This window comes from Semicossyphus pulcher, unplaced genomic scaffold, assembly GCF_022749685.1.
Source record: "Semicossyphus pulcher isolate SPU_LCO1_2020_fin unplaced genomic scaffold, fSemPul1.0.p SCAF_7, whole genome shotgun sequence".
NCBI lineage: Eukaryota > Metazoa > Chordata > Actinopteri > Labriformes > Labridae > Semicossyphus > Semicossyphus pulcher.
The window spans coordinates 3,173,675-3,201,532 of NW_027211748.1; the positions used below are offsets into that span (position 1 = coordinate 3,173,675).

Below are 27,858 nucleotides of genomic sequence, written 5' to 3' on the forward strand. Positions count from 1 at the left end.
TTTATACACAGTAGAAATAGATCAAATATTATATTATATATATATTATATATATATATATTAACTTCTTGAACAAGTAAACCCAGTCAGCAATCAACCCATTTTGGTTCTGAAGTCCATCCACACTTCAAAAACACTGTCAACAGAAAGCTGTAAGTCGGTCAGTGAGACATTTAAAATACACATTATTGGTTTATCTGTTTTTGGTGAATAAAAATAGAAAATAACAAAAATCAAATACAAAATAAATGACACAAAAGACATTCCGATCACCTAACAAACACCCCTAAACAACTATCACTGAGACAGGCAGACAAACAAACAAACAAACAAACAAACAATTCTTTATAACAGAGCAGAAACATCACGTGAGGACTGAAACCAAAATGGGGGTGTCTCGTGCAGCGCGCGTGCGTACACGCGTGAGTGAGCGAGAGTAGGAGGCGTAGCCACATCAGAAGGGGGTCGAAGTGGGAGGAGGAAGGAGGGCAGAAGGAGAGAAGGAGGAGGAGGTGAGGGGGGAGCGGAGGTAAGGGGAAGGGAAGTGTTGTCGGTCCGTGACATGAATGAACCATGTTCGGTAACGGAGGCTTCGCTCTCCCGGTTTGCTCCTTCCTCCTGCTGCACCTCCCGGTTCTCCCACTGACCAACAACTGGCCCGTTAAGGTAAATAGTTCGCTGTTTGTTCACCTCTTCAGGCTGTTTGTCCATTTTTAAACTGCTGAAAAGTTACTGTGGGGGACTGGGGAGTTTGCTCACAAGTCTGTCACGGTCCTCACCGTCAATCACACTCGCTGTTTCCACCTTAAATTAACGCTTTTTCAATCCGACTAAGTTATAATGAACCCGGCAGCCACCGTGTCTGTTAAGCCGTCCGTCCCCGGAGAAGCCGAACCATTCAGCCTCAGAGTAACAGTGTGTGTAAGGCGGCTATCTGTTACCAAAGGCGAGTGTCACTGTTCCCCCCGAGACAGAGCTGATAAACTGCTGGATTAACGGGATGCTTTAGAGCTGCGTCAGGACTGAACGTGACGGCTTTCTGAGACGTGTTCACATTATGTGTTCACATTAGATTTATAAACAATAGAGCAGTGGAATGACAGGAGTAGCAGGAATTGTTAACTGTGTCTTGTGTTTTCTGCTCCGAAACACTTGAGACGTTGAAAAATGAGCTTCCCCCTAAACCAGAATAAAAACACGTCACCTGCTTTTCTTAATGATGTCTGCTTTACCTTTGTTAACCCCCCTATAAAGTATTGCTATACAGTTTTGTGATAAAGTATCAATTCATTGTAATGATTGTAAAGGGATAATGTGCAGGGAGTGGGTTGCTATAGCATAAATAAACCCTGACGGGGTATGCAGCTTGTCTAACCCTAAAGAGATTTATCTTTGCTATGAAGCCCCACTTGCTGTACACCATCCCGCTTCTGAGACAGTTTACGAAATAAAATAATCATTTTACAAAAACTATTGATTTAAAAGTGCTTTAATTTCTTCATCTTAAATAAATAGTCCCTTTGATTCGACATTTGGAACTGCATTACCACTGTGACTCTCTTCTTACAATGAGCCTGCGTGGTCGTGGTTCCCATGAAGTGAACATTGATTGATTGTGAAGAGTGACAAGCTGAACTGGGTCGCATAAATGATCGCAGCACCTGACTGAGGCTTTATATTAAAGTTATACATTTACCTTTAATTAACACTGCACATCCAATACCACGTTCTGTTTAATGTTTAAGTCATATTGTAACCTCTTTTTTCTGCACCTTTTTCTTAATGTTTTCAAAGATATGAATATGAATGGACTCATGTTAAATTAGGTGGAGTTCTTTCTGTGGATTGAAATGATGGACTTTGTCTTAAGATCAGGTTGGTTCAGACTGTTAATGGAGTAACTGACCAAACACTAATGAGTTAAACTTCATAACTCAGCTGTTTAACTCCTCCTGGACATTAAAAACAAAGGTCTCTAAAACACACTGAGTCATAAAAGGCACAATAAATAAAGTTCTTACAAAATCACAATATGTTTAATATATATTGTATAATATATAATATATATGTTTAATATATATATTTAATATACTGCAATTTCATGTGTCATACAGAATACATACGTACCTATCTTATCACCTTATTCGCGCCAATTCACAGTCCCAGTGACAGGACTCAAAAAAAAGGACCCAAGAGCACGACTCAAAATTCAGAAAAATCAAAAGGTTTATTTTAACAAAGGAAGTCCACGAAAATTCCAAAGAAACACAAAGTACAACATAAAATCGCTGCTAAGCAGGAAAACTAAGATCAGGTTGAGAAAAACACAAAATCACAGCAATGCTGGAAAAAAGGCTTGACCAAAGTACAAACAAAAAATCACAGCTAAGCTGGAACTAAAGACCAGAGCAAAGACCACACTAATATGAACAAAGCTTACTTGGACAAGAGGGATCAGGACGAGACTAGAGACAAGACGATCTGACACAGGACACAGGTAGACACAGACTTAAAATACATGAGGAAATGGGAAACAGGTGGACACAATCAGGGGTGGAGCAGACAATCACACTGACGAGGAAACACCAGGGCAGGAAATAAAGTTTCTGAAACGAGAGAGGACAGTTACTACAAAATAAAAGCGGACATGGCAAACATGGAAGACAGGACTAAAAACATAAAACTTAACATAACCGACGAGACATGACAGTACCCCTCCCTCTAGGGACGTCTCCTGACGGCCCAGGGTTCTGTGAGCGTTGTGCATAATAGTCTCTAACCAAGTCCTTGTCCACAATGAAGCTAGCAGGGATCCAGGATCTCTCCTCAGGACCGTACCCCTCCCAGTCAACCAGGAACTGTTGTCCCCGACCCCGACTCCTGACATCCAACAGTCTTTTCACCGTGTAGACGGGACCCCCGTCCAACATACGAGGAGGAGGCGGTGGTTTGGCAGCCGGAACCAGGGAACTCTCCATGACGGGCTTGACCTTGGAAACATGAAACGTGGGGTGGACCCGGAGAGACCTGGGGAGGCGGAGACGGACAGACACAGGATTAACCACTTTGGAGATGGTATAGGGACCCACAAACCTGGGAGCCAGCTTTTTGGAGGTCACACGAAGGGGTAAATCCTTGGTGGATAACCAGACGTTTTGACCAGTCCTGTACTCCGGGGCCGGACCCCGCCGTCGATCGGCCATCCTCTTCATCCTGGCCGCGTTGCGAGTCAGGACCTTCCGAGCTGCTGCCCAGACCCGGTGACATTGGCGGATCAGAGCATGAGCAGACGGTACCTCCACCTCCTTCTCCCCCTCAGGAAACAGGGGGGGCTGATAACCATAGGCACACTGGAACGGAGTGAGTCCAGTTGCCGAGGTAGGGAGGGAATTGTGGGCAAACTCCACCCACATCAGACGGCGACTCCAGGAGGCCGGGTTCTGGGACACCAAACAGCGTAGGCAGGTCTCCAACACCTGGTTGAGTCTCTCCGTCTGCCCGTTGGATTGAGGATGGTACCCAGAAGAAAGGCTCACCGTGGCTCCAATGAGAGTGCAGAATTCCCTCCAGAAACGGGAAACGAACTGTGGGCCCCGATCAGATACAATATCCCTGGGAAATCCATGCACTCGAAAAACATGTTGCATCATGACCTCCGCCGTTTCTTTAGCTGAGGGTAATTTAGGTAAAGCTATGAAATGTACCATTTTGGAAAAACGGTCAACCACCGTCAATACGGCAGTGTTACCTTGGGAAACCGGGAGTCCCGTAACAAAATCCAGGGATATATCCGACCACGGTCTGCTGGGGATGGAAAGAGGATGAAGGAGTCCCCTCGGAGACAAGGATGAAGTCTTGTTCCTTGCACAGGTGGGACAGGCAGCAACATATTCTCCCACCTCCTTCTCCATTGCCGGCCACCAAAACCTCTGCTTGATCACAAACATAGTACGCTTCACCCCAGGATGACAGGTAAGCAAGGAAGTGTGAGCCCAGTGAATGACCTGTGACCTCACCGTCTCCGGCACGAACAGCCGGTCCGGAGGGCAGCCACTAGGTGCTGGAACCTCACCATTAGCCTGCTTGACCACAGTTTCTATCTGCCAAGTCACCGCTCCAACCACACGGTTAAGTGGAAGGATGGGTTCAGGCTCCTTGGCATTAGATGTGTGAGGAAACATCCTAGACAGAGCATCAGGCTTGATATTTCTGGAGCCAGGTCGGTAAGACAAAGTAAAGTTGAAACGATTAAAAAATAGAGTCCATCGAGCCTGCCGAGCATTCAGTCTTTTAGCCTTTCTGATGTATTCTAAGTTCTTATGATCAGTCCAGACTATAAAAGGGTGCTCGGCTCCCTCTAACCAATGTCTCCATTCCTCTAAGGCAGCTTTAACAGCTAACAGTTCGCGGTTTCCTACATCATAGTTCCGCTCAGCTGTGGAAAACTTACGTGACAGGTAAGCACAGGGGTGGAGTTTGTTGTCGCTGACCGAACGTTGGGATAAGACAGCCCCCAACCCCTCGTTGGAGGCGTCCACCTCCACTACGAACTGCCGATGAGGATCAGGAACGATGAGGATCGGGGCAGATGTGAACATCCTCTTGAGGTTCTGAAAAGCTTCCTCCGCCTGGGAATTCCACTCAAAATGTACATGATTAGAAGTCAGGGCATGCAAGGGGGCAGCAATAGAGCTGAAGTTCCTGATAAAACGTCTATAAAAATTGGCAAAACCCAAGAACTGCTGAACCTGCTTCTTGCAGCTGGGTGTTGGCCAATTGGCCACCGCACTGACCTTAGAAGGGTCCATCTTGATGTGGTCCTCCTCAATAATGAAGCCCAGGAATGACACCTTTTTGACATGAAAGTCACACTTCTCAGCCTTTACGAACAGCTGGTTGTCCAATAGCCGTTGTAGAACTTGTTCCACGTGCTGGATGTGGGTTTTCTCATCAGGAGAGAAGATCAAAATATCATCCAGATATACAAAAACGAACACATTCAGGAAATCCCTTAACACGTTGTTTACTAGGGCCTGGAAAACAGCTGGTGCGTTAGTGAGGCCAAAAGGCATGACCAGGTACTCGTAGTGTCCAGTGGGGGTATTAAACCCCGTTTTCCATTCATCCCCCTCCCGAATTCTGACCAGATGATAAGCATTACGTAAATCCAGTTTGGTGTATATTTTAGCATCTTGTAACTGTTCAAATGCTTCTGTCATGAGTGGGAGGGGGTACCTGTTCTTAACCGTGATGTTATTCAGCGGGCTGTAGTCGATACATGGTCGGAGTGACCCATCTTTTTTCTTGACGAAGAAGAATCCGGCCCCTGCCGGAGACGAGGATGGTCGTATTAGCCCTGCTTTTAATGAAGAAGAGATATAGTCATTCATGGCCTCTCTTTCCGGCCCAGAGATGGAGTAGAGTCGCCCCTTGGGAATGGCCGCCCCCGGCAACAACTCTATGGTGCAGTCATAGGGTCTGTGTGGAGGTAAAGAAGTGGCTCGAACCTTGTTAAACACCTCTTTTAACCCATGATAGCAAGCAGGTACTTTAGAAAGATCAGGGAACTGTTCTTGCTTTTCCTTGACGTCAGTGGTGTCACTGACCATGGCAGGACCAGTCTTAGGAATTTTTGCAAAACATCTGCCTCCACACTTCTCCCCCCACCTCAATATCTTACCAGACTTCCAGTCAATGTGAGGGTTATGGAGGGTGAGCCAAGGGTAGCCAAGGATGAGTGGATTTTGAGCTGAGTCAAACAAATGAAATGTAATCATCTCATGATGTCCTCCCGACATCGTCAAGCTGACAGGTTCAGTAACATGGGTTACATTGAATAAATGGTTTCCGTCAAGAGCTCTAGCAGTTAGTGGTTGCGTCAAAGGTGTGCACTGAAGTCCCCACTTCTTAGCTAGCCCCCAGTCCATCAGACTCTCGTCTGCCCCCGAGTCAATTAATGCACCTATAACCTCGGTTAGTCCATGCATGTCTATGGTCACTTGAGACAAAAGGCGAGAAGGGTAATCAAAAGACTGAATTTGACTCACCAGCGCCCTTCTCTTCACTGATGAGCCTGTTCTTTTACTGAACAGGCAGCGAGCAGATGTCCTAGTTCCCCGCAGTAAAAGCACCTTCCTTCCCGTAGACGTCGCTGCCGCTCCTCGGGAGTCAGCTTGGCCCGTCCCAGCTGCATGGGTTCCTCCGCGCTGCTAGAGGGCGCTGTTCTTTCCTTGGTGTCTGAAGCAGCAGAGAAAGGTAGCCTCCTGGTGTGCTGGGGAAGAGTGCGCCCCCAGTGCCGAGATGAGCGTGGTGCAGTCAATTCTCTGTCTCTGACCCGGTCCCGGATACGGTTGTCAATCCTTGTGGCCATGGCTATAACAGAATCGAGGTCAGCAGGAATGTCCAGAGGGGCCAGTTGATCCTTAATAGGACCGGAAAGTCCATGTAAAAAGGCATCTAATAAAGCTGATTCATTCCACCCACTGTCGGCAGCCAGAGTGCGGAATTCAATGGCGTAGTCAGAAACACGCCGCTGCTGCTGTTTTAACTCCACCAGGGCTCGAGCAGCTTCTCGCCCCGGAGTCGTGTGATGAAAACATTTTTTAAAAGTGTCACTGAATAACTGAATGGAATCACATACATTAGAGTCTCTGTCCCACTCAGCCGTGGCCCATGCCGCCGCTCTTCCCGTCATGTGGGAAATCATGAATGCCACTTTGGATCGCTCGGTGGGAAATGAGGCGGGTTGGTGGCTGTAATGCAGGCCGCATTGAACCAAGAATGGCCTACAATCCCCGGAGTCGCCCGAAAATCTTTCTGGGGCAGCCAGGCGGGTCGGAGCCAGGAGGTGAGGGTCCGCCTGGGCCGGTCTGGGGGTCGTGGGCACCGGTGAGGTCTGTGGGACAGCTCCCATCTGGGTCAGCACCCGGTGAAGCTGCTCAGACAGGAGGCCAACTTGCTGAGAGACTGAGGCCTGGAAATCTCCCTGTTGATTGTGCAGGTTGCTGATTCCCTGATTAATCGCCGACAGCTGCTCCTCGTGTTGATGCAGGCGGCTGCCTTGTTTCTTTAAGGCATTTCTGAATGTCTCAGAGTCGGCTGGGTCCATACTGGTCAGATCGTACTGACAGGACTCAAAAAAAAGGACCCAAGAGCACGACTCAAAATTCAGAAAAATCAAAAGGTTTATTTTAACAAAGGAAGTCCACGAAAATTCCAAAGAAACACAAAGTACAACATAAAATCGCTGCTAAGCAGGAAAACTAAGATCAGGTTGAGAAAAACACAAAATCACAGCAATGCTGGAAAAAAGGCTTGACCAAAGTACAAACAAAAAATCACAGCTAAGCTGGAACTAAAGACCAGAGCAAAGACCACACTAATATGAACAAAGCTTACTTGGACAAGAGGGATCAGGACGAGACTAGAGACAAGACGATCTGACACAGGACACAGGTAGACACAGACTTAAAATACATGAGGAAATGGGAAACAGGTGGACACAATCAGGGGTGGAGCAGACAATCACACTGACGAGGAAACACCAGGGCAGGAAATAAAGTTTCTGAAACGAGAGAGGACAGTTACTACAAAATAAAAGCGGACATGGCAAACATGGAAGACAGGACTAAAAACATAAAACTTAACATAACCGACGAGACATGACACCAGTAGGGAGGAGCAATATTGAATTTAGCATATATCTGAACTGTCTGATATTTTTGTCCAATTATACATATGTACTACACCTAATAAGAGAACAAAGTCTCATGTTATATTGTTTGTTACATGTAAATGCCATCATTGTATCCGCATTTAACGCGTCATCTAATCTGCCTGTTATATTGTTATATACCCTACCTCTACCTCCCTGTATGGTACATTAACACCTCTACCTCCCTGTATGGTACATTAACACCTCTACCTCCTTACGTTTAAGTTATATGTTAGTTTTATATTTTAGATTTACTTGAGTAGGTTTACTTTTCAGATATGTTTATATTTAGTTATATGTTTAAATTTTAAATTCATATAGTTGATGTTATTATTTATTATTGTTGTTAGAATTCCTGGATGTATATATTCCTTCTTCTAGTGTTCGGGTTATTTTTACTGTGTATTTATTTTCTCCTGTGCTGTAGTCGCCTTGATAACCTGCTGCTGTAACGCCACAATTTCCCAGTTTGGGATCAATAAAGTACATCTATTTATCTATCCATCCATCTATCCATCTATCCATCTATCCATCCATCCATCCATCCATCCATCCATCCATCCATTAGTAGACATGTTCATTACTGTACTGGTGCCAGTATTTGATTTTTTTTTATTTTAAATTTTTTTAAAGATTATTATTTTGGCTTTTGCCTTTATTTCACAGGACAGCTGAAGATAGACCGGAAATGTTGTGAATAGAGAGTGAGGGATGACATGCACCAAATGATCGGCAGACTGGGAGTCAAACCCCCGATCAGTGCGGCCTCTGCACATGCGGCGCCCGCTCCACCAACTGAGCTAAGCCAGTGCCCCCAGTATATGATTTTAAAGCCTTTATCGGCCGATACTGATGACTGCGTATCCCCAAACTGCAGCTTTGTTGAACACGACCACTTAGGCCATTCATGTAACAGAAGCAATGTTTGTTATGTCTGTTTGTAATTCAGTCAAATATGAAGAACAGTTTCATGAAGGAAGGCAAACTATTGTCCTCTAACTCACATTGTGCCGTCTTTCTTTCACTCTCAGTCCTTATGTATCTGTTTTAAATGAGAAAGAAACGCTTTAGCTTGAATATTAGAAAAAGCCTTTATTACTGTACTTGTTCAGACCCACACTTGGACAAAGCTTGTGACCAGATTAGTCTAACTGTCTGAGTTACTGCCTCTCATCATGTAATTGGCAGAACAGCCAGACTGTGATGAACTTCGAGTAGCAGCACAATTGTTTTGCTTATAGTAATATTATAGTATATAGTTAGAATAATAGGTCTGGTCCAATTGGTAACACATTTTGTGACTCTTTTCTTGCTGTCCCCCTGAGGTCAATAATTTTGTGTTATAGGAAAATCAGCTCGTCTTTCTTCATGTGGCCAAATATAATATATATATATATTCAGTCTTTCAGTGTGTTTGATGAACATGTCAGGAGGTGAATCTGGTGCCATGACTGCAGGATAGACAACATCACTGGATAGTTACATCACTGACTGACCATTTGGCCCCGCTGTCCACTGAGGGCTGAATGACCAGCTTGCAGACTGATGTGCTGTCTGACCAAAAGGTTTACACAGCCTGTTTGACTGAATGAAGAAGACAACATGGTGACAGCCAGCCAGGAAACTGTTATCTTTTGCCTTATCAAAGGACCATAGCTCTTCTTCTAAGCTGCATCGTTTCTATGCACATTAATTGACTACACATTAATGCCCCACAGATAGCTGGGAAAATACCCCATATGTATCCAGTTAGCACTGCATTCATCATTCAGTCCATTTGTTTTCACCAATGAGCGAAAGAGCTCTGCTGTGAAGTGAACCAAGAGTAGGACTGTGTTTGTGGATGTGAACTTGATTACACATTAAATTGATGGCAACAGTAGAAGTAGAGTCGTCGAGAGCAGACAACAACTGGCAGAACATCTGAAACGCTTTTTGCAAAGACTAATGAAGGACATTGTTATTGAACCAGACTGAATACCTCTTTGCACATTACAAACATCATGATGCACCATAGCAACAGAGATCTAATGCTTTCTATTTAGAGGTTTGAATTTAATGGCTAATCATTGCTTAGTTTGTATTAGCAGTGGGTATTAAGATTAATTACTCAATTCAACTGTAAAGAGCTTTTGAGGTACTGTTCGGGCAACAGGCCAGAATGATGCACTAATATATGCCCAGATGTTTGAAAATTAAGTGTTTTCAAGTCTGTTATACAAGAAAAATACCCCCCATCCTGCTCTTATGAAAAGTTAATCTAACATCAAGAGTTGTCAACATTTTCACAAACCTATTCATGACCTTAGACCAGGGCGAATTCAAAGGCGGTTCAGTCAAAATGAATTACATATTGGAGCCTGACTGATCAAGACTTCAGGAATCTTCAGGACAGTTTAGGCCAATGTCTACATATGAGATGAGAAACCTGGGGTGCAGATAAAACGTCCAAACGCAAAGTAAGTTAGCCCAGATGTCCCTCTGCCCAGCAACGTTTTTCAGTTGGGAGATCCCATGACATTCCCAGGCAAGATGACAAGATATAATCCCTCAGGCAAGTTCTGGGTCTGCTTCTTGGTCTCCTCCCAGTTGGACGTGCCCAGAAATCCTGTAGAATCTTGATCAAGGGGGCAGACCACCTCAACTGGCCCCTTTTAGATGAAGGGGCATCAGCTCTACCCTGAGCTCCCTGCTGAGTAAGCTCATTTCAGCAGCTTGTATTCGTAATTGCATTCTCTCAGTAACTATTCAAAGCTCATGACCATAGATGAAGCATGAAACATAGACTGGTGAATGAAAAGCTTTGCCCTCCTGGTCAGCTCCCTCCTCACATAGAAGGTTTCGTACAAAGCCTGCGTTACTACTGAAGCGGCTCCAACCCATACTTCACTCTTGAACAAGACCCTTGAACTCCTTCGCTTGAGGAAAGAACTCACTCCCATATCTGAAAAGGAGCCACCCAGAGTTTTCTGGCAGAGAACCGTGGCCTCTGGCAGCTATCGTTCACTTCAGTGACCCGGATCTTCAGATCTCGTTCAGCTGCAAGATTCGTTAACTACAATTGTTCACCAGGTCGTTGAGTGACATTTCCAGTTTCCCCTTAACTAACTCACTCACTCTCTCTCTCACTCATTCATGAACGATGACGGCTCCCGTTGCGTTCACTGGTCTTCTTGTGAAATCGTCACAATATAACAGTTACTTGGCCCAACTTTTCCATTACAAAACCTTCTGACGTTATAATTTCTTAATAAATAAACATAGTTTAGTTTGTGTTCATCTGTCAGAGGTTTACACGTCTGTGAATTGACTTTGTATGCACGCCTGAAACACTTCTGCCCCACTTTCGTTCCTAATCGGGTTCTCGTTCTTTCGGTCAAGCGGTACGTTCTGTAGTTCTCCTAACCAATGATGGTCATTTGATTTCACAAATACAGCCCTCCTCCAAAAGGCAATTGGCGCATGCTAACATGCAAACGAAATTAGCACATTTAATGCATGGAAGTGAACGGATCATTCTGTTCACTGAAAAGATTCGCTCTTTTTGAACGAATCATTCAGGACCGAAACATCTCTAATGGCCTCAGACTTGGAGGTGCTGCCTCTCATTCTGACTGCTTCACACTTAGCTGCAAACCACCCTAGTGCCTGCTGGAGGTCATAACTTGACACTACCAACAGAAGCAAATCATCTGCAAAAAGCAGAGATGCAATTCCCAGGTCCCGAAACTTAACACTCTCCTCCCCCGGCAGTACCTTTTAGATCCTGTCCCAGGGACAACCCTGAGGGAAGTCAACACTCACCGGGAATGTGCTTTTCTTTGTTCCGAGGATAAGGACACAGCACTTACTTTGGTCATAATGGCTGCAAGCAATGACCCAGGTACCCCATACTCTCACAGAGACCCCCGCAGGAGTCCCACAGAGACATGGTTGTAGACCTTCTTTAAGTCCACAACACATGAAAACTCTGTCTGTGTGTGTGTGTGTGTGTGTGTGTGTGTGTGTGTGTGTTGAATTAGCCAGAGTTAGGAGCCTGTGTGGGCTTGTTAATGACACAGTAGTGGGACTTTGAGCCTCGGTGTGTGAATGAACCAGAATCAAGCTAAAGCTGCAGCTTATAACAGTCTCCTTATCGATTAGTCTGCTCATTATTTCCATAATTAAAAGACGAATCCTTTAATCTTTTGAATGACAAAAAAAACAGTGAAAATGCTCGTCAAAGTTTTCTACAGAAGATTATCCTCACATTGAAGACGTTACAATGGAAACTGTCTTTTCTTGAAATATAGTTGGCAGCTTTGATCAACTTATCTGCTAAGCTTTGGCATCTCCATTTATCTGTAAATGAAACTGGTATAAAATATGCATATTCCACCATTATTTACCATCAGATGTTTACATGCAGGAACAACAAAACACATCTGGCAGGAGCCAAAAATAAACCCCAAACTCAGAATCTGCTTTCCTTATAAGTTCATCTCAGCTGAGGTAGAAGTGTTTCTATTTGATGTCCTAGGCAGGTTCAGTAAAATGTGTCGAACACGATCTAATCCCAAAACGTCTGACACAAGCTAATCTCAAACACTGCAGTCGAGAAGTCGAAGTAAACGTATACGGGGTATGTATGCCATGTTTTCTACGTTCATTTGTACGTGTCTGTGTGTGTGTTTGTGGTGTGTGTCTGCCAGGACAGAAGTGGAGGGGGGGTGGAGCAGCGTGATACCCATCTACAACCACACAGCGTTGGAGGTCAGGATGCCAAGCAGACAAGCAACAAGGTAATCACACGCACACACACACTTTCTCTCTGTCACTTTTAAGCTGTGTAATGTGAATGGGATTTGTGTCTGACTGTCAGTATTATGTGAGACTCACAGCAGCCACACACCTGCTGCTGTCAGTGTGCACTCACACTCTGCAGGTTTTTATCACCTCACAGTGTTTCCTGTCTGAAGTCTGATTAATATTCACCATTCTAATAAGTCTTTCTTGTTGCAGTCTGACATGTTTCACTTCTCTCTGATGGAAACAACATGCCTGTTTGTGTGTTCTCTCCCAGGAGGAGGTGTTTCAGTGGTGGGGGGAGTGGTCCAGTTGGTCCTCCTGTTCCAGGAGCTGTGGAGGAGGAGTGAGGAGTCAGGAGAGACACTGTCTCATACAAAGGTACGCTTACTTTTCATTTAGTTAGAAACATGTTGAACACGAACATGGGTTTTTTTCACCTCCTGTCTGAGCTGAATGTATGCCTGATCTGTGTTGAGTTAAAGCATAATGATTGGCAACAGGTTTTGTGAGTATCTGCCTATTTGTTTACTAACTTCAGCAATTAACAGGGTATACTGAGTGTATAGCCCCTTTTACAAACCTAGTTAGAGGCGGGGCTACATTACAGGATCTGCATTAAGTTGGTTTAAATCTTATTGATCAGATCGATCTCAGTTTGTTAATGATCATGATGTGTCCTCTATGCACACCAAAGTTAGTCATGGAGTTCCACAAGGTTCTGTGCTCGGACCGATTCTTTTTACCTTATATATGCTTCCTCTGGGTAATATCATGAGGAACCACTCCACTACACTCCACTAATGATAGATGATGCAGATGATACTCAATTATACTTATCAATGAAGCCAAGCGAAACCAATCAGCTTTCTAAACTAGAAGCATGCCTTAAGGACATAAAGATCTGGATGACTAGAAACTTTCTGCTTGGCCTAAGAGACACTTTCTCTTATGTTATAGCTGCCCTAGATGGCATCAGCCTGGCATCCATCTCCACCGTTAGGAATCAGGGACTAAAATTTGATCAGGAAATGTCCTCCAACTCGCCTCTTTGACTAACTGTCCCCTTCTACACAGCTTTAAGGTGTTCCTTTTGTGCCATCATTTTGCCTCACTGTTCTGTATAAAAGGGACAGAGGCGACATTGGTGGGGTGAGGTCGTTCTGCCTTTAAGCTGGCATCTGAGATAATAACAGAAGCATAGGTAAAACAATGTCTTGAACGCACATGTCCGGTTGTGTTAATGTGTGCAGTACCACAGAGTGGAGGGGTGGGTAGACACACAGCCATGCACAGAGGGATGTTGGGTTAAGCGTTTGTAGCTGTCATGTTACCTTTGACCTCCCCTGTCGGACATGCGGAAGTTTCTGTCAACCATGATTAACACCACTCTGCCCTCACTTGTTGGCCTCTGTCTCTCCCCTCCTCCCCCTCTCCCATTTCTCCCCTCATGTCTGCCCCCTTCACTCCTCTCTTCATTTTTCACCCTTTTCTCTCCTCTACACTTCCTCTTCCCACTCTTCTCCCCCTCTTCCTCCCTACCGCGTTCACCTCACTCCCCTTCATCTCCTGTCCTGCCCTCATCACCTTCTACCAATTAGATGTGACACTCTCACATAGTGACCTCCCGCTCACCTCCTCCTGCTGTCTCTCCTACTTTACCGTCTAAACAGGGTAGGAGGATGGGCTAAAGAGAGAGGTAGAGATAGACAGAGGAGGTGTGTGTGTGTGTGTGTGTGTGTGTGTGTTGGGTTGGGGGTTAACATGGTAATGAAAGACAGATGCATTAACTCCATGTTGAAGTTCTGCAGTGACAACCCTCCAGAGTTTTCTTTCTAAAGTCTGACGTACATGATTCAAGAACAAAACGGAGAACATACAGGGTCTGTGTCAGACAACATACTTCACTGATTATGAAAGATACTTAGATATTGATTGATATCTGATCTTTTTTAGTTATTGCCTATTTACACATCCAGCAGACTCAGAACAGCTTTGGCATTCAGTAAGAGTCGAGTGTTGGCCCACCTGATGAATGTAAGTCCAATATTAATTCTCTTTAAGCTCTGTTTTGGTCTCCTCCAACTCCTGAAGGAAACATCTGGCTCTCTAACTGCTCCACTATGTTCACCAGCTACTCTTTAAGAAATAAGGTTTCCAAAGAAGTTTCCCCTCAAAGGATGAAGTCCTACTGAGAACCATTTGCTTCCTATAACCCTTGTCCAAAGACTGGGTTCTTTGTTAGATTACGGGTTACATTAAAAACTGAATGTTTGCTCAATTTAAACATTTGTATTATTCTTTATAGAACCCTCAGAAGACAAGAGGGTCACTAGAGGTGAAACCCCAGTCAAAAGGCTATCCTTTCAGTTCCAGAGAAACACTTTTGGAACACAAAAGGGTTCTTGGTAGAACACCCTGGGTGGCTTCTAGATGTAACTCTTGGGACATTAGACAGTTCTCGTTACACCCCCTTTGGTGGGTACTAGATGAAACCTTTTGAAATATATTTCTAGAGACCCGCTCGGTGGGTTCTAAATTGAACCCTTCAAATGTATAAGGGTTCTCGATAGATTCCCCTGGGTGGGTTCTTGAAAGCGCCCTTGGAATGTTTAAGGGGCTCCAAATGGGACCCCCTGGGTCGGGTCAAATATAACCTGGGTAGATCTCCCAGAGAGGATTCTGGTTGGAACTTTTCCACCTTAAATTGGTTCTGAGTCCAACCTCTCCTGGGGGGTTCTGGTTAAGCCTTTAATATTTGGTTGTAGGTACAACCAAAAAAGGGTCCTTCTATGAGTACAAGCTGTAAAAGCTCAAGTTACTTATTTATTTCCAAGAGTGTGTTTCTTAACTGAATCTGCTGTTTGGAAAGTTAGCTTACATGGGGATTATCAGAACGTGTTCCTGTTGCCTCGGGGGTCTCTCACTCTGAGAAATGGACTGCTCAGAGTATTCAGCAAGATTACAAACCATAGGGAGCAGGCGATGTTCAGTCCAAAGGGAACTGTGTAGGAAAGAGCTAAACAACGGTTCATCATTTTTTCAGAAGCTGACACGCAAGATTACCCATCAGTCATTGGGCCGCAGAATTTTTGCTCGGTACATGTCATTAATTTTGTGCTCCAATTATAATGATGAAGAATGACACAAAAGGATTCTTACATAATAATAATTATGTTTAAAAAAATGACACATAATTTTAGATCTTCTGTAAATAATCAGAAAATTGTTCATCTTTCTAGAAATAAAAATGTACACTTTCTACATTAATTACAAGTGACCTGAAGCAGTGTTATATAGTTATGTAGTGTAAGCCTAGTAGAATGAGTTTGGGTTTTGTTTCTATTTACTTAATATTTTATTTGAGTTGTGTAAAGTCTCCACAGAGGCAGCGACAGGGAACCTTAGCAGGCTGTTCTTTAGGGAGAAGTTCTCTTTGCTGTCATTCCCTGAACAGGAAGCAGGCTGCACTGTTTATACCAGAGTTTTCTCTGTAAACAGCTGTTTGCTGCTGCTGGACACTGATAAGAGCAGAGTTTGTAAAACCAAAACAATGAGCTAATAGAAGCTTAAAAACCAGTGAGCTGGAGGAAGGATTGCTGACTTACAAAACTGGATATTGGAAAAGGAGGAAAAAAGCATCTAGATGGAAGGCTATTTTCTGAAAAGCACTAATTAAAGTAAAGAAAAGAGGGTCATTTTGAAAAATGAAGGTAGCGCTCTCTGAAATTGTGAAGTGTTCAGCACCACGAATAAAAAGAGTTTGGTCTGGAAAGGCAAAAACACTTCAGCATCAGTCAGAGTGAGACACTTTGGATGTGTTGTGTGAATGAATGCCAAGTGTCTGGGAAGTGTGCTAAGTACTGTTTGCTCATTGTAGCAGCTGCCCGAGCTACTCATTACCCAGACTAAGTCACTTTTCATTATGAGAGCTGTATCTGTGAATCACTGTTTATTCCAGAGAAATGGGACTGGCTGAGATGAAGGAGAGAGAAGAGGAAAGATCCTTCCAAAACTCTGCAGCCAGATTTTAACTCCATCACATGACACCACCTGTCTTCCCCACACTGGCTGCCTGTTGCTTTAGAAGTGATTTCACAGTTTTACTGAGCACATCTCCCTTTGCCCTTTCCCTCTCCTTTAAATGTGTTTTATTGTTAGGCCTCTTGTGACTGTGTTTAGAAAGAATAAGTAAAGGTTATTGTTATCACTGTGTTACTACAGTAAATTCCCTGTGTCCTGTGTTGTGTCCTGTCTCTGCCTCAGGATGTCCACCACCCAGGATGTGAACAGCTCATATTGTGTCGGCTCTCCCAAACAGTACCAGCTCTGTCCAAACCAGGTAGGACTCTGCACTGCTACTGATACTATATTGATTAGTTCTCTGTTCAATCCTTAACATCAGAACACGGAGGTTAACTGGAGGGAATTAGAATAAGTGTGTGTGTGTGTGTGTTTTCCAGCCCTGTCCCAGCCACAGTGTGAGCTTCAAGCAGCATCAGTGTTCCCAGTTCAACTCCAAAGCCTTTGGAAGGAGATACTTCCAGTGGATACCGCTTTACCCAGGTGTGCTATCAGCCACTCTGCCATCTGTCTGTTTGCACATTCGGGTCAGGTCACTCACGACATACATGCTGTCCTCTCTTGAGAGAATGAAACTACGTAGCTGTAAAAGCATTGAGTTTGCCTGCTCACAGAGAGAATTGAAGTCATGCTGAGAACAGCAGGAGAGAAACACTGAGCTCACTCAGCTGCAGCTTTGCATTTGTGCAATCCTAAATGATAACCACATGTAACTAATTCAATGTGAAGACTTCACCCCACAGAAATCCTATACTGTGATGTCAATAAAGTCAATGTCATTTCCTGTGCAGCTGATTACATCAGCATCTCCAATAAGCCATGTGACCTGCAATGTACAACCATCAGTGGTGAGCGACAGCTGCTGGTTCCCGCCCACGATGGTACCTTCTGCCGAGACACCAAGTACAATGGAGTCTGTATAGAGGGAATCTGTCAGGTAACCCAGCAAGAGGAATCACTAAAATGTATTACCTTTATTTTATACCGTGTAAAACATGTTTCCTTTTCACTGTGCTGCTGAGATCAATTTAAACAGGCCTAACTCTCTAAAGTGGCTTTACTTCCTGTCCTCCTGCAGCCCGTGAGCTGTGACGGGCAGCTGTACAGCAGTAAGACGGTGGACAGATGTGGAGTGTGTGGAGGAAACGGGACGTCATGCCAGCGTGTGTCTGGATCATACAGGAAGGCACTCACACAGTTAGGTAACACACACACAAACACACATGTAGACAGACACTGACACAAAAACCACAGCCATGTTCCTGACTGTATTAATGCTCAGCTCCTGTAGAATGTCTGAACCAGTTCTTGAATTTTTACTCAACTTTCAATCCACTCAATCTTCAGACACAGTTTAGTCCCGTTGTATGCTGTCCTTCCACCAACTGGAGCAGACAATTCTACAATGCTGAAATGCTGTTGTGAGGGTTTGGTTGGAGTTGAGGTGCTCCTGTTATCTCGATTGTTCGGTGTAAGGTTGGCATGAAACACTAAAACTAAAACTCAGCCTGAGCTGTCTCAGCTCAGTCTTTTCTTGTCTTGACGATCCCATAAAATCAAACATTTTGATATTATTTTTTTTGTTTTTGGTTTGGCTCATGCAAATAATGAAGTTAACTATCACCGATCACCAACCAATAGGAGCGCTCTCTGCAGCAGCAAACAGAAAGCAGCATGGTAGATGGTAAACATGGAGGGAACTCTGAACATCACATTGAGTCCATGCACGGTGACATAGTTGGATGCTCGCTGGTAGCACACAGTGTTAGAACTGGTGAAAGTTTGATGTACTCGCTTGTGATGCTAATCCAGCTAACATTACATCCTCAATTACAGCAGACAGATAACACAGACCAGTGCACACACAGGGACAAACGCTGCTCCTGTTTCTGCTATTTTTGTAAATGTCCACCAGGAGCATGATGGGAAATACTCTCAACAGGAACGTAGTCTGTAAATAGTGAACCTAAGAGAATCGCCGTCTTTGTAAAACGTGTTTATTCTGTGCCTGTAATGTGTTTATGTGCGAGAGGGTGTGATGCTGTAGTCTTCCTGTGTGTGGTAGGCGACAGTCAGACTTAACCATGAGGAGTCTACTTTTTGTGACCTTTATATCTCACTGCAGAAAACTGCTGTAACATTTGATCTAATAGATTTGTGCTGAAGCGCCTGGTGCAGAGGATCAGCCACAGAATGGCAGGTTGTGTGATTCAGAGCGCAGCTTTCAGAGAGCTCTGATGTTACAGTTTATGATGTCCCCTGCAGACAGTGATGGCAGGGTTTAAAGTCTGTGTTACTGTCACCAGGCTACGTGTTCATCACCCACATCCCAGCTGGAGCTTCAGACATTCAGATCATAGAGAGACACAAGACTGAGAACATCCTGGGTGAGAACCTACACCTTCTTTAAGGTCAATAAACTGAATCAAGAGGTTTAAGTCAGCATGTTCAACAGTGCTAGCATCTTAATGTATAATGAGGTTAAGCATGGTCTGCAGACTTTGACCCTGACTCTGTTGATTCTGATGATCCTGTCCTCCTCAGCCCTGTCAGATGAAGCGGGTCACTTCTTCTTTAACGGACACTCAGTGTTCGACAATCCTCAAAACTTCAGAGTGGCAGGAACCGTGTTCAAATACCGACGTCCCAGCAATGCGTTCTCTGATGGGCTGGAGTACATCATCGCCCAGGGACCCACACTTCAGGGCCTGAATGTGATGGTAGTACACACACGCACACACACACACACACACACAGGACCAGTATATGTGTCTGTTTAATTAGTATCTAACCTGTGATGTTCTCTGTGGATGTGCAGTACTACAACCTGAACGGGAAGCTCCCCCACATCACCTACGAGTTCACCGTCCCGTCTCATGAAATCACAGCAGCAGAACCTGCAGGCCCCGCCCACTCCCACCTTAACCTCACCTTTAACGTGGTAAATGAGGACATCAGAGGGGATCAGCTGAGAGCGACCAATCACAGCAGAGGGAGCGTAACATCTGTTCATCAGTACAACACCCAGCTGGGGACCGATGACCGATCAGACGTCCAGATGCAGGAGGAAGAGGAGGAGGAGGAGGAGTTGGTGTGGGAGATCAGGACCCCCAGCCCGCCCCCACCAGCGGCCATGTTGGTCTACAGGCCTGTTGATGTCACCAGTCATGTGATCAGCCATAATGACGTAGAGGAGCGGGGTCCTCCAGGACCATCTGCCTACCGTGAGTCACAGATTGATGTCATTCCTTCAGTCGTTCTGTCCTACACTGCTGCTGAGTGTCACACCCACACACTGGAGGTCCTTCTGGACTTTAGTAAATCACAAATATTAAAATAATTATCAGCTCATTGTGACGCCCAGACTCCAGAGATGTGAGTGTGTGTTGCAGTCATAATGCCTGCAGCTACATTACAACGCAGTGAAGCCTGCTCTTATTTATGGTCATTATCAAAGTCTGACTTAAAATAATGTCTGAACATTATTTACAGGGACCAAGTGTGTGCCAGATGTTTGTATTAACACGTGCACATTTACTGTAGCCCCCGCTGCTGCAGCCTACATGTGGAAGATAGTTAGTCCACTTTAGCTACACAGTTTTATCCCAACTCATTACAGTTCCACATCTATCCCTCCTCCTGAGACAGAAAGGTTAGAAGAGCACTGTGAAGGCCGATGCTCAGAGCAAGTAAGGAGCCTACTGTTCACACTCCATGCCAGCAGGGGGTGCCGCAGCACAGACTTTGAATTAAGAGACTGTGAGATAATGAACCGTAGGCTAACAAGAAATCAAACTCTAATTTAAATGAATAAAACAAAATATGTTAAGTCTATTCAGGTCTTGGGTTATGGAAGTGTCACATTCATGGAAGACTGTGGGTCAAATGATCTTTTGAGAGTTGTTTACCTTTGGGCCACAAAAACTAATCTTATCTTTTATTATGTCTTACAGTAAATTTAGGAGCCTGCGGCCCCACTTGGTGCATAAAATATGTTTATTTATGATATGACCAGTACATCCATCAAGTAGCTATACCGCTTATCCTGTTCAGGGTCACGGGGGGCTGGAGCCTATCCCAGCTGTCATTGGCTGAGAGGCGGGGTTACACCTGGACAGGTCACCTGTCAATCACAGGGCTGACACACACAGACAGACAACCTTTCACGCTCACATTCACACCTACGGTCAGAGTCACCAATGAACCTAACGAGCATGTCTTTGGACTGTGGGAGGGAGCTGGAGTACCCGGAGGGAACCCACGCATGCACGGGGAGAACATGCAGACTCCACACAGAAAGGCCCACTACCTCTGAACCGGGACTCAAACCAGGAACCTTCTAGCTGTGAGGCGACAGCGCTAACCACTGCACCACCATGCCGCCTTGACCAGTTTATCATCCAAGTTAAAATATCTGGCAGTTGTAATGCAGACCTGGTTCATGTCAGTCTAAAGCTGTTGTGAAAAGTTCTGTTCACTGTATTTTACGAGTGTGTCAGTCAGCCTCGTAGTTTTGTGTGTGTCATGAATGTACTGTATATATCTGGGGTCTGTTTGTGTCATTGCCTCGTTGTTTTTCTGCTCATAAAGGAAGTTCCTCGAACTCGATTGACGAGCAGTCCACAGCTGATGACAACGCTCTGCTGCTCTCTTTCCCAGGTAGGAAACACTGATGAGGCTCGTTTTCACTGATGATGTCTTTATGAAAATACAACATGGACCTGAATGCTCGTGCTTTAGCTTCTGTTGGAAATATTAGTCATGATAATTGAGTGGAGTGTTGGGTTTAGTTTCTGTTTCGAGGCAGTGCTGTATTCTAACTCTGGATCATCACCAACAGACCAACACATTATAAATCCTTCACACAGAGGGACTTAAAATAACACCCATGAGTACCTGTTGAGCAGGAATCATCAGTAAATGTTGAAATGATCAAGCCTTCATTTGTTTCTATCCTCTCACAGGAAGTCGGAGTGCTCATCCTGCAGCTCTGCCAGAAGATGCCCCCTACCTGCTACTGGAGGAATTACATTACAACCAGACACACTCAAACACACACTCCCTCACACAGTCCAACACACACTCTGTCAAACACACACTCACTGACCCACACTTGGAGACGCCGTCAGCTGCAGACGCTGAATTACACACAGTTCCTTTCACTGAGACGGACAGCGACACACACGCAGACACACGCGCTGCCATCTTGGTGCGGCTGCAGCAGGTGTCTGCGGTCCAGGCAGCCGGCACAGAGAGGTACGAGAGCTGGAGAAGACATGAGTGTGTTGGAGTCATGTCAGGAGATGTTTGGTGTTTTATAATGTGATCACTGTTGTCACGTTATAAATCACGGAGATCAGTGCTCAGAGAAACGTTTAATGACTGTGTCAGGCTGGCCTGCCTGTTCTGTTTTTAATATAACTGAATGGACAGGACATTCGTCTCATCCTGTCAGCGGGATAAAAGCTTCACTTGTGTGTTTTATAAATGAAGTGGTGAATATGAGGATTCACAAATGTCCCTGTGTGTCTCTGTGTCTGCAGTAATGACTTTGATGTGGGTCTGGATCCAGATGTGAGTCTGGCAGACATGTATCGCTGGAAGGTGTCTGCTTACGCTCCCTGCAGCTCCACCTGTACGACAGGTAAACACATGTGAGAACAGTAAAAGGATAATACACTCATTTGTTATAGGCCAAGTAAAGGCTGCAATCTTTCAGGATCAATGTGACAGATCAAACACAAACAAACTAACCGATAGAGGCAGCAGCAGAGCAGCAGCTCCTGTGTCCTGTGAGCTAAAATCACTGATTTTATGAATGGAGTCTGGTGTGTTTGCAGAGAGCGATGTAACGTCTGTTTGTGGTTAAAAAAAATCATCTTCCTCTGTAACAAAAAGGTCTCTCTCTGTAGGGATCCTTTCTGTCATGTTAGAATAACATTAGAATAACAATCTGAGCCTGTCAGTGGAAACAACAAGAACTTTTAGTGGACGCACTTTGATCCATCAAGGATTATGTTGCAGCCATTACAGCCTGTTTCACAACTGTTGGATGACGTGCTCTGCTGGAGATACTCAGACACTGCGTGTGTGTACGTGTGTGTGTGTGTGTGTGTGTGTGTGTGTGTGTGTGTGTGTGTGTGTGTGTCAGGTATCACCACCAGCTACGCCCTCTGTGTGCGGTATGATGGGACTGAAGTGGACGACAGTTACTGTGACTCTCTGGCCCGACCTGAGCCCACACATGAGTTCTGTACAGGAAAGGAATGTCCTCCAAGGTACCGTATTCTTTTTGTCCTGACTGACTGACTGACTTTGTTTGTAATGGCATTTAATTCATGCATCATTTTACAATCAACCCTTTGTTGTTTAATATAAAACTATAGCTGCCCCTCCCCCACCTTACCCCCCTCTCCTCAGGTGGGAGACGAGTGGATGGAGTGAGTGCTCTCGGACCTGTGGGGAGGGCGTTCAGTATCGTACCGTGCGCTGCTGGAAGATGCTGTCGCCCGGTCTCGACTCCTCCGTCTATGATTCCCTGTGTCTGTCACATGACCTTCACAAACCAGCCAATAGGAAGGTCTGCCTGGGCCAGAGCTGCGGGCCCCAGTGGGAGGTGTCAGAGTGGTCGGAGGTAACACAGCAGCAGCACAGGGCGTGTTGTGATGGAGGGATGTGGCTGTTTCCTGATAATTAAATTGAATAAAATTGTTCAAAGCTGCAAAAACCAAAAACATGTTGAAGAATCGTGATGAAGCCAGTTTTTGAATCCAGTTTTCCACATCAGCATCAAACAAGTCCAGTTAGGTTTACGTTACTACTGTTTGTAGAGACTGTCCTGCTCCTCCTGCAGGTCAAACACTTTATCCCTCCTCCGTCATGCTGTGTTTCCTGGATATCATCAGAGGGAGGCTGCTAGCAGAGGCTGGAACTCAGGCTAGTTTTTTGTTGCGAAACATTTTAAAGCTCAAACAGCCTTTCCCTGATGAGCATTATGATGCAATTTTTAAAAACAAAACGCAGCCAATGACCATTGAGCTACACTGGGCATGCTTATGCACACACAAAACAAGCCCTGGTTCTCTCAGCTCCATGCAGGGCTGACCACGCTGCTGGACACGTAGTCCCTCTAATAACACTTTACCACTGCATGTAGGCAGGAGCTATAGTAGAAAATGCTGAATTTTAAGGAGCAACACCCGCTAGACAACAAGGTGAGCAGCCCGTGATTATATTATTATGTTAACTACTGCAAGTGAAGGCAGGTGAACATTCGATCTAAGAACATTGTGCAAGGTTCTGCTCTGGTTCTGGAGTTGGAGGACACGTGCTCCTTCACGTGTGAAACTGGCTTTGAGATGCGTTTTCTCTTGTTTGCTTGATGTGTCAGAGATTCGACCCAGTCAGTCAATCTTAAGCACTTTATTAAAAATGTACAGTATAATTCTTGCATAACACATGACGTATTTAACAGGGTGTTCTATGCACCACTATTTCTGCTACTTTTGGTCAGGGCTGAACACACCTTGTAATTAATTTTATTTAAATCTGGACGAGAGTGATGTGATCAAGAATCAGGGAAGGGCACGTCTTTTGTGACTATCGTGCAGAAACGTAAGAAACGATTAGTGTTACCAAGCGTAGCAGTGTGGACGCAGCCTCAGAAGAACCAGCACAGATACTAAAGAGGAATGAACACATGAGCAATACTGTCCTGCATGATGGTGTCAGCTCATGTGTTCTTTATCTGATGGGCTGTTAGCATGCTGAACATGCCCTCCTATAATACTGTAGCCCTGACAGGTGCCTGTTGTATGAGCCATGCTGTGTATCTGTGTGTTAGTGTTCTGCGCGGTGTGGCTCCCGGGGGGTCCGGACTCGGGAGGTTCGTTGCTCCATGGAAATGAAACTGTGTAACAAGACGTCTCAGCCAATAGAAAGCCAGGAATGTGAAGGCCCGCCCTGTGACAGAAGATGGACAGTTACTGACTGGGGACCAGTGAGTGTAACAACACACACAAACACACACACACACACACACACACACCAGACATCACCTCTCATACAATGTATGTGTGTCTCTGTGTGTGTTAGTGCTCAGGTGTGTGTGGAGAGGGGAGGATGGTGCGTGCAGTGATGTGTCGATCATCAGGTGGGGTGGTGATGTCAGAAGAGCAGTGCGACCAATCACTGCGCCCGCTGGCCATCCATCCCTGTGGAGACAGAGATTGCGCCCCCCACTGGGTAGAACAGGAGTGGCAACAGGTAAACATGGAGCACTGAAAGGGTTAACTCTGCTCTCAATCACTGACAGGTTCTGAAGGGTTAACAAAGGCTCCAGTCCATGTGTTTACACCAATGTTGTGTTGGATATAAAAGGACAATTCACTGCTGCAGGCTGAAGACACCTGTCAGTCCTTAGAGCCCAGAGCGTGTACGAGCAGGGCCCAGGTCTCACCTGAACTCCCCTTTTAGAGGACGTAGGGACGGATATGTGTTAGTATGAGATAAGCAACAGTCAAAGTCAACCCTCATAGATGTACACTGTAAATCTATATTTAATGTGTGTGTGTTTGTTGTGTGTGTGTGTGTCAGTGTAACGCTACGTGTGGGCGTGGCCTGCGGCAGCGTCAGGTGGTGTGTGCGGGGCTGGAAGGCGGCGTGTTCAAAGAGTTTCCAGACAGCAGCTGTGACCAAAGCAACAAACCAGAGAGCAGCTCCTCCTGCTTCCAGAGACCCTGCTCCAAGTGGTTCACCACCTCCTGGTCTCAGGTAACTGTCTGTCTCTCCGCTGTCTCTCTGCCTGTCTGTCTGTCTGTCTGTCTGTCTGTCTGTCTCTCTGTCTGTCTGCCTGTCTCTCTGCCTGCCTGTCTGTCTGTCTATCTGCCTGTCTCTCTGCCTGCCTAACTGTCTGTCTGTCTGTCTCTCTGTTCTTTCCCTATGCCTGTCTGTCTCTCTGTCTGTCCCTCTGCCTGTATGTCTCTCTGTCTGTCTCTATGCCTGTCTGTCTGCCTGTCTCTCTGTGTGCCTGTGTGCCTGTCTCTCTGTCTGCCTGTGTTCCTGTCTCTCTGCCTGCCTGTCTGTCTGTCTCTGCCTGCCTGTCTGTCTCTCTACCTGTCTGTCTGTCTTTGTAGGTTGTCCTAAGGTCGGATCTTCAGAGATCAATAATCAGTCATGTGTCTCCCCCCCCGCCCCTGCCCCCTCAGTGCAGTAAGACCTGTGGGAGTGGCGTCCAAGTACGAGAGGTGAAGTGTTACCAGGGGGAGGAGCTTGTAACCCGGGGCCACAGCTGCGACTCTGCCCTGAAGCCAGAAGCCCGACAGAGCTGTGAGATCCAGAGCTGTCCGACAGAAGCTCCAGGTACAACAACAAGCACAGCGCGATGCAACACTTCAGCACGCTGTCAGCTCTGACATGCGTCACTGTCAGGGAGTGTTTATCCACATGAATGAAGCAGAACATTCAGACTCTCTCTCTGTCTTCTTCTGTTCATCAGCAGCCGTGCCGGCAGCGTCGGTATCCGTAGACGACTCCTGCCAGGACAAAGCGACAGCTAACTGCGCCCTGGTGCTGAAGGTGAAGCTGTGCTCTCACTGGTACTACAGGAAGGCCTGCTGCCAGGCCTGTAAGGCACCCAGACCCTGAGGTCTGAACTGAAACCTCTCACCTCAAACCACTGGTACCAAAGGTCACATGACTCTCATGTTGGTGCTACACAGACTCCTGCTGCTAGCAATGAAAGGCCTGATGACATCAACCCTTAACTCCTCCTCCTTTCACTGATGTCAAAGGTCAACTTGGGTCCCTGTTTTTCCCTTAAATGTTATAAATCCTGTTTTTGTTTTTACGATCACACTCACTCCTAAAGAGAACAAACATTACTCTCAGTTCGTCCACGATTCATCAGTAAAATACTCTGTTGACTGACAGCCTCTTCCCCAGCAATGTGAAGACAGACTCCCTTTAGGACACACTCACTGGACATCTGTGTTCACCTGTTTCCTTCAAACATCCTGTTCAAACAGAAGATATAAACCACTCTATGTCCTTGTTTCTTTTGTATTCCCTTTCGCACTCTTCATCCATCCTCCTGCCCCACTTTAAACCTCATGCCTCCTATAATAAATATCTAACCATTCCCTCACTTCTCTTTAAAGGGTCGTTCAAGTTTTCTTAAATTGGGCCCTTTTGTTCATTTAGATGTTTTGGGATCTAAATAAGAAATGGGTAGAACAGGTTTCTGAATTTTGCCTTAGTTGGTGTTCCTGTTGCTGGTATTGTCTGCTGGCCAAACCTGATCTTGTTTGTAATAATACCTGTCTACTGCTTACTGTTTTTGTCAATGGAGTCTGGTGGCTAGAGCAATTACCAAACTTTGTATACCTGTAAGTCATATAGACCCCAGAATATGTAAATATGTAAAAATAGGGCCCAGGTGTAAACATCCAAAATTCCTCTTTAAGGTGCTCTGCTGCACTTCAGAGGGTGATCCTCAGGAAGCATGAATTTACAGCATATACATCTGACACAAAACAACCTGCTGCCAACTGAACGGCCCCCAGCTGCTCCTTTTTAAACACGGCATGAAAAGTCATGTTGCATCCAGCAGGAGCGATACAGACTATGATGTAATGACCTTAAACTAAAGACATCTACAGCATGAGACAGGTCATCTTCATCAAACTACATGCAAGAGACGCAGATAAACAAATATTTTAAATTCATTCAAACTAAAACACTGACACATGATATGAGTAATGTTCTATTAACAGCTCCAGTAGCTCAGCAACATGTGGTAATGTCTAATTCTAAATCAAGTCCAACAAAGTATTTTACAGTGTTTAAGGTCACACATTGTTTTTAACCAACTTCTCTATGGAAGCCCTTAGAGGACATGCATCATCATATATATGTACTATATATTAAGTTTTCTTGTTGTTTTCTGGAGATCTCGACTTATTGATCTCGTTATCTCGAGATAACAAAGCTGGCTTTCTCATGATAACGGGATCATTCTCTGTCGATGTAGAAAACAGAACAACAGGCTGCTCACGGTGATGTTACAGAGCAGGACATGCCATGCTGTCATCGCCCACACTGATGAGGTCAGTTCAGCCTGTTTCTGTGTTTGTTTGATGCTTTTGCAGCTCTGGAGGTATGAGTTAAGCTCATGTGACGTTACGCTCGAGATAACGAGATAAATAAGTCGAGATCTCCAGAAAACAGCTGAAATGACATGAGGTGACATGTAGTTCTGTACTTGAGGACATGTATCAG

At 45.2% G+C, this 27,858-nt stretch overlaps 1 protein-coding gene across 1 annotated transcript; it reads left to right on the forward strand.

Moving 5' to 3' along the window:
* Positions 1–561: 561 nt before the first annotated feature.
* On the forward strand, positions 562–26,226 carry LOC138611038 (ADAMTS-like protein 2). The gene is given in 20 exon segments (XM_069683918.1): positions 562–665; positions 12,410–12,494; positions 12,776–12,879; positions 16,765–16,840; positions 16,962–17,064; positions 17,373–17,518; positions 17,660–17,783; positions 18,888–18,968; positions 19,126–19,301; positions 19,400–19,805; positions 21,172–21,240; positions 21,546–21,837; positions 22,125–22,225; positions 22,733–22,859; positions 23,002–23,215; positions 24,425–24,580; positions 24,676–24,846; positions 25,177–25,353; positions 25,788–25,941; positions 26,078–26,226. Coding segments are annotated over 20 exon segments (3,015 nt in total).
* Positions 26,227–27,858: the final 1,632 nt, after the last annotated feature.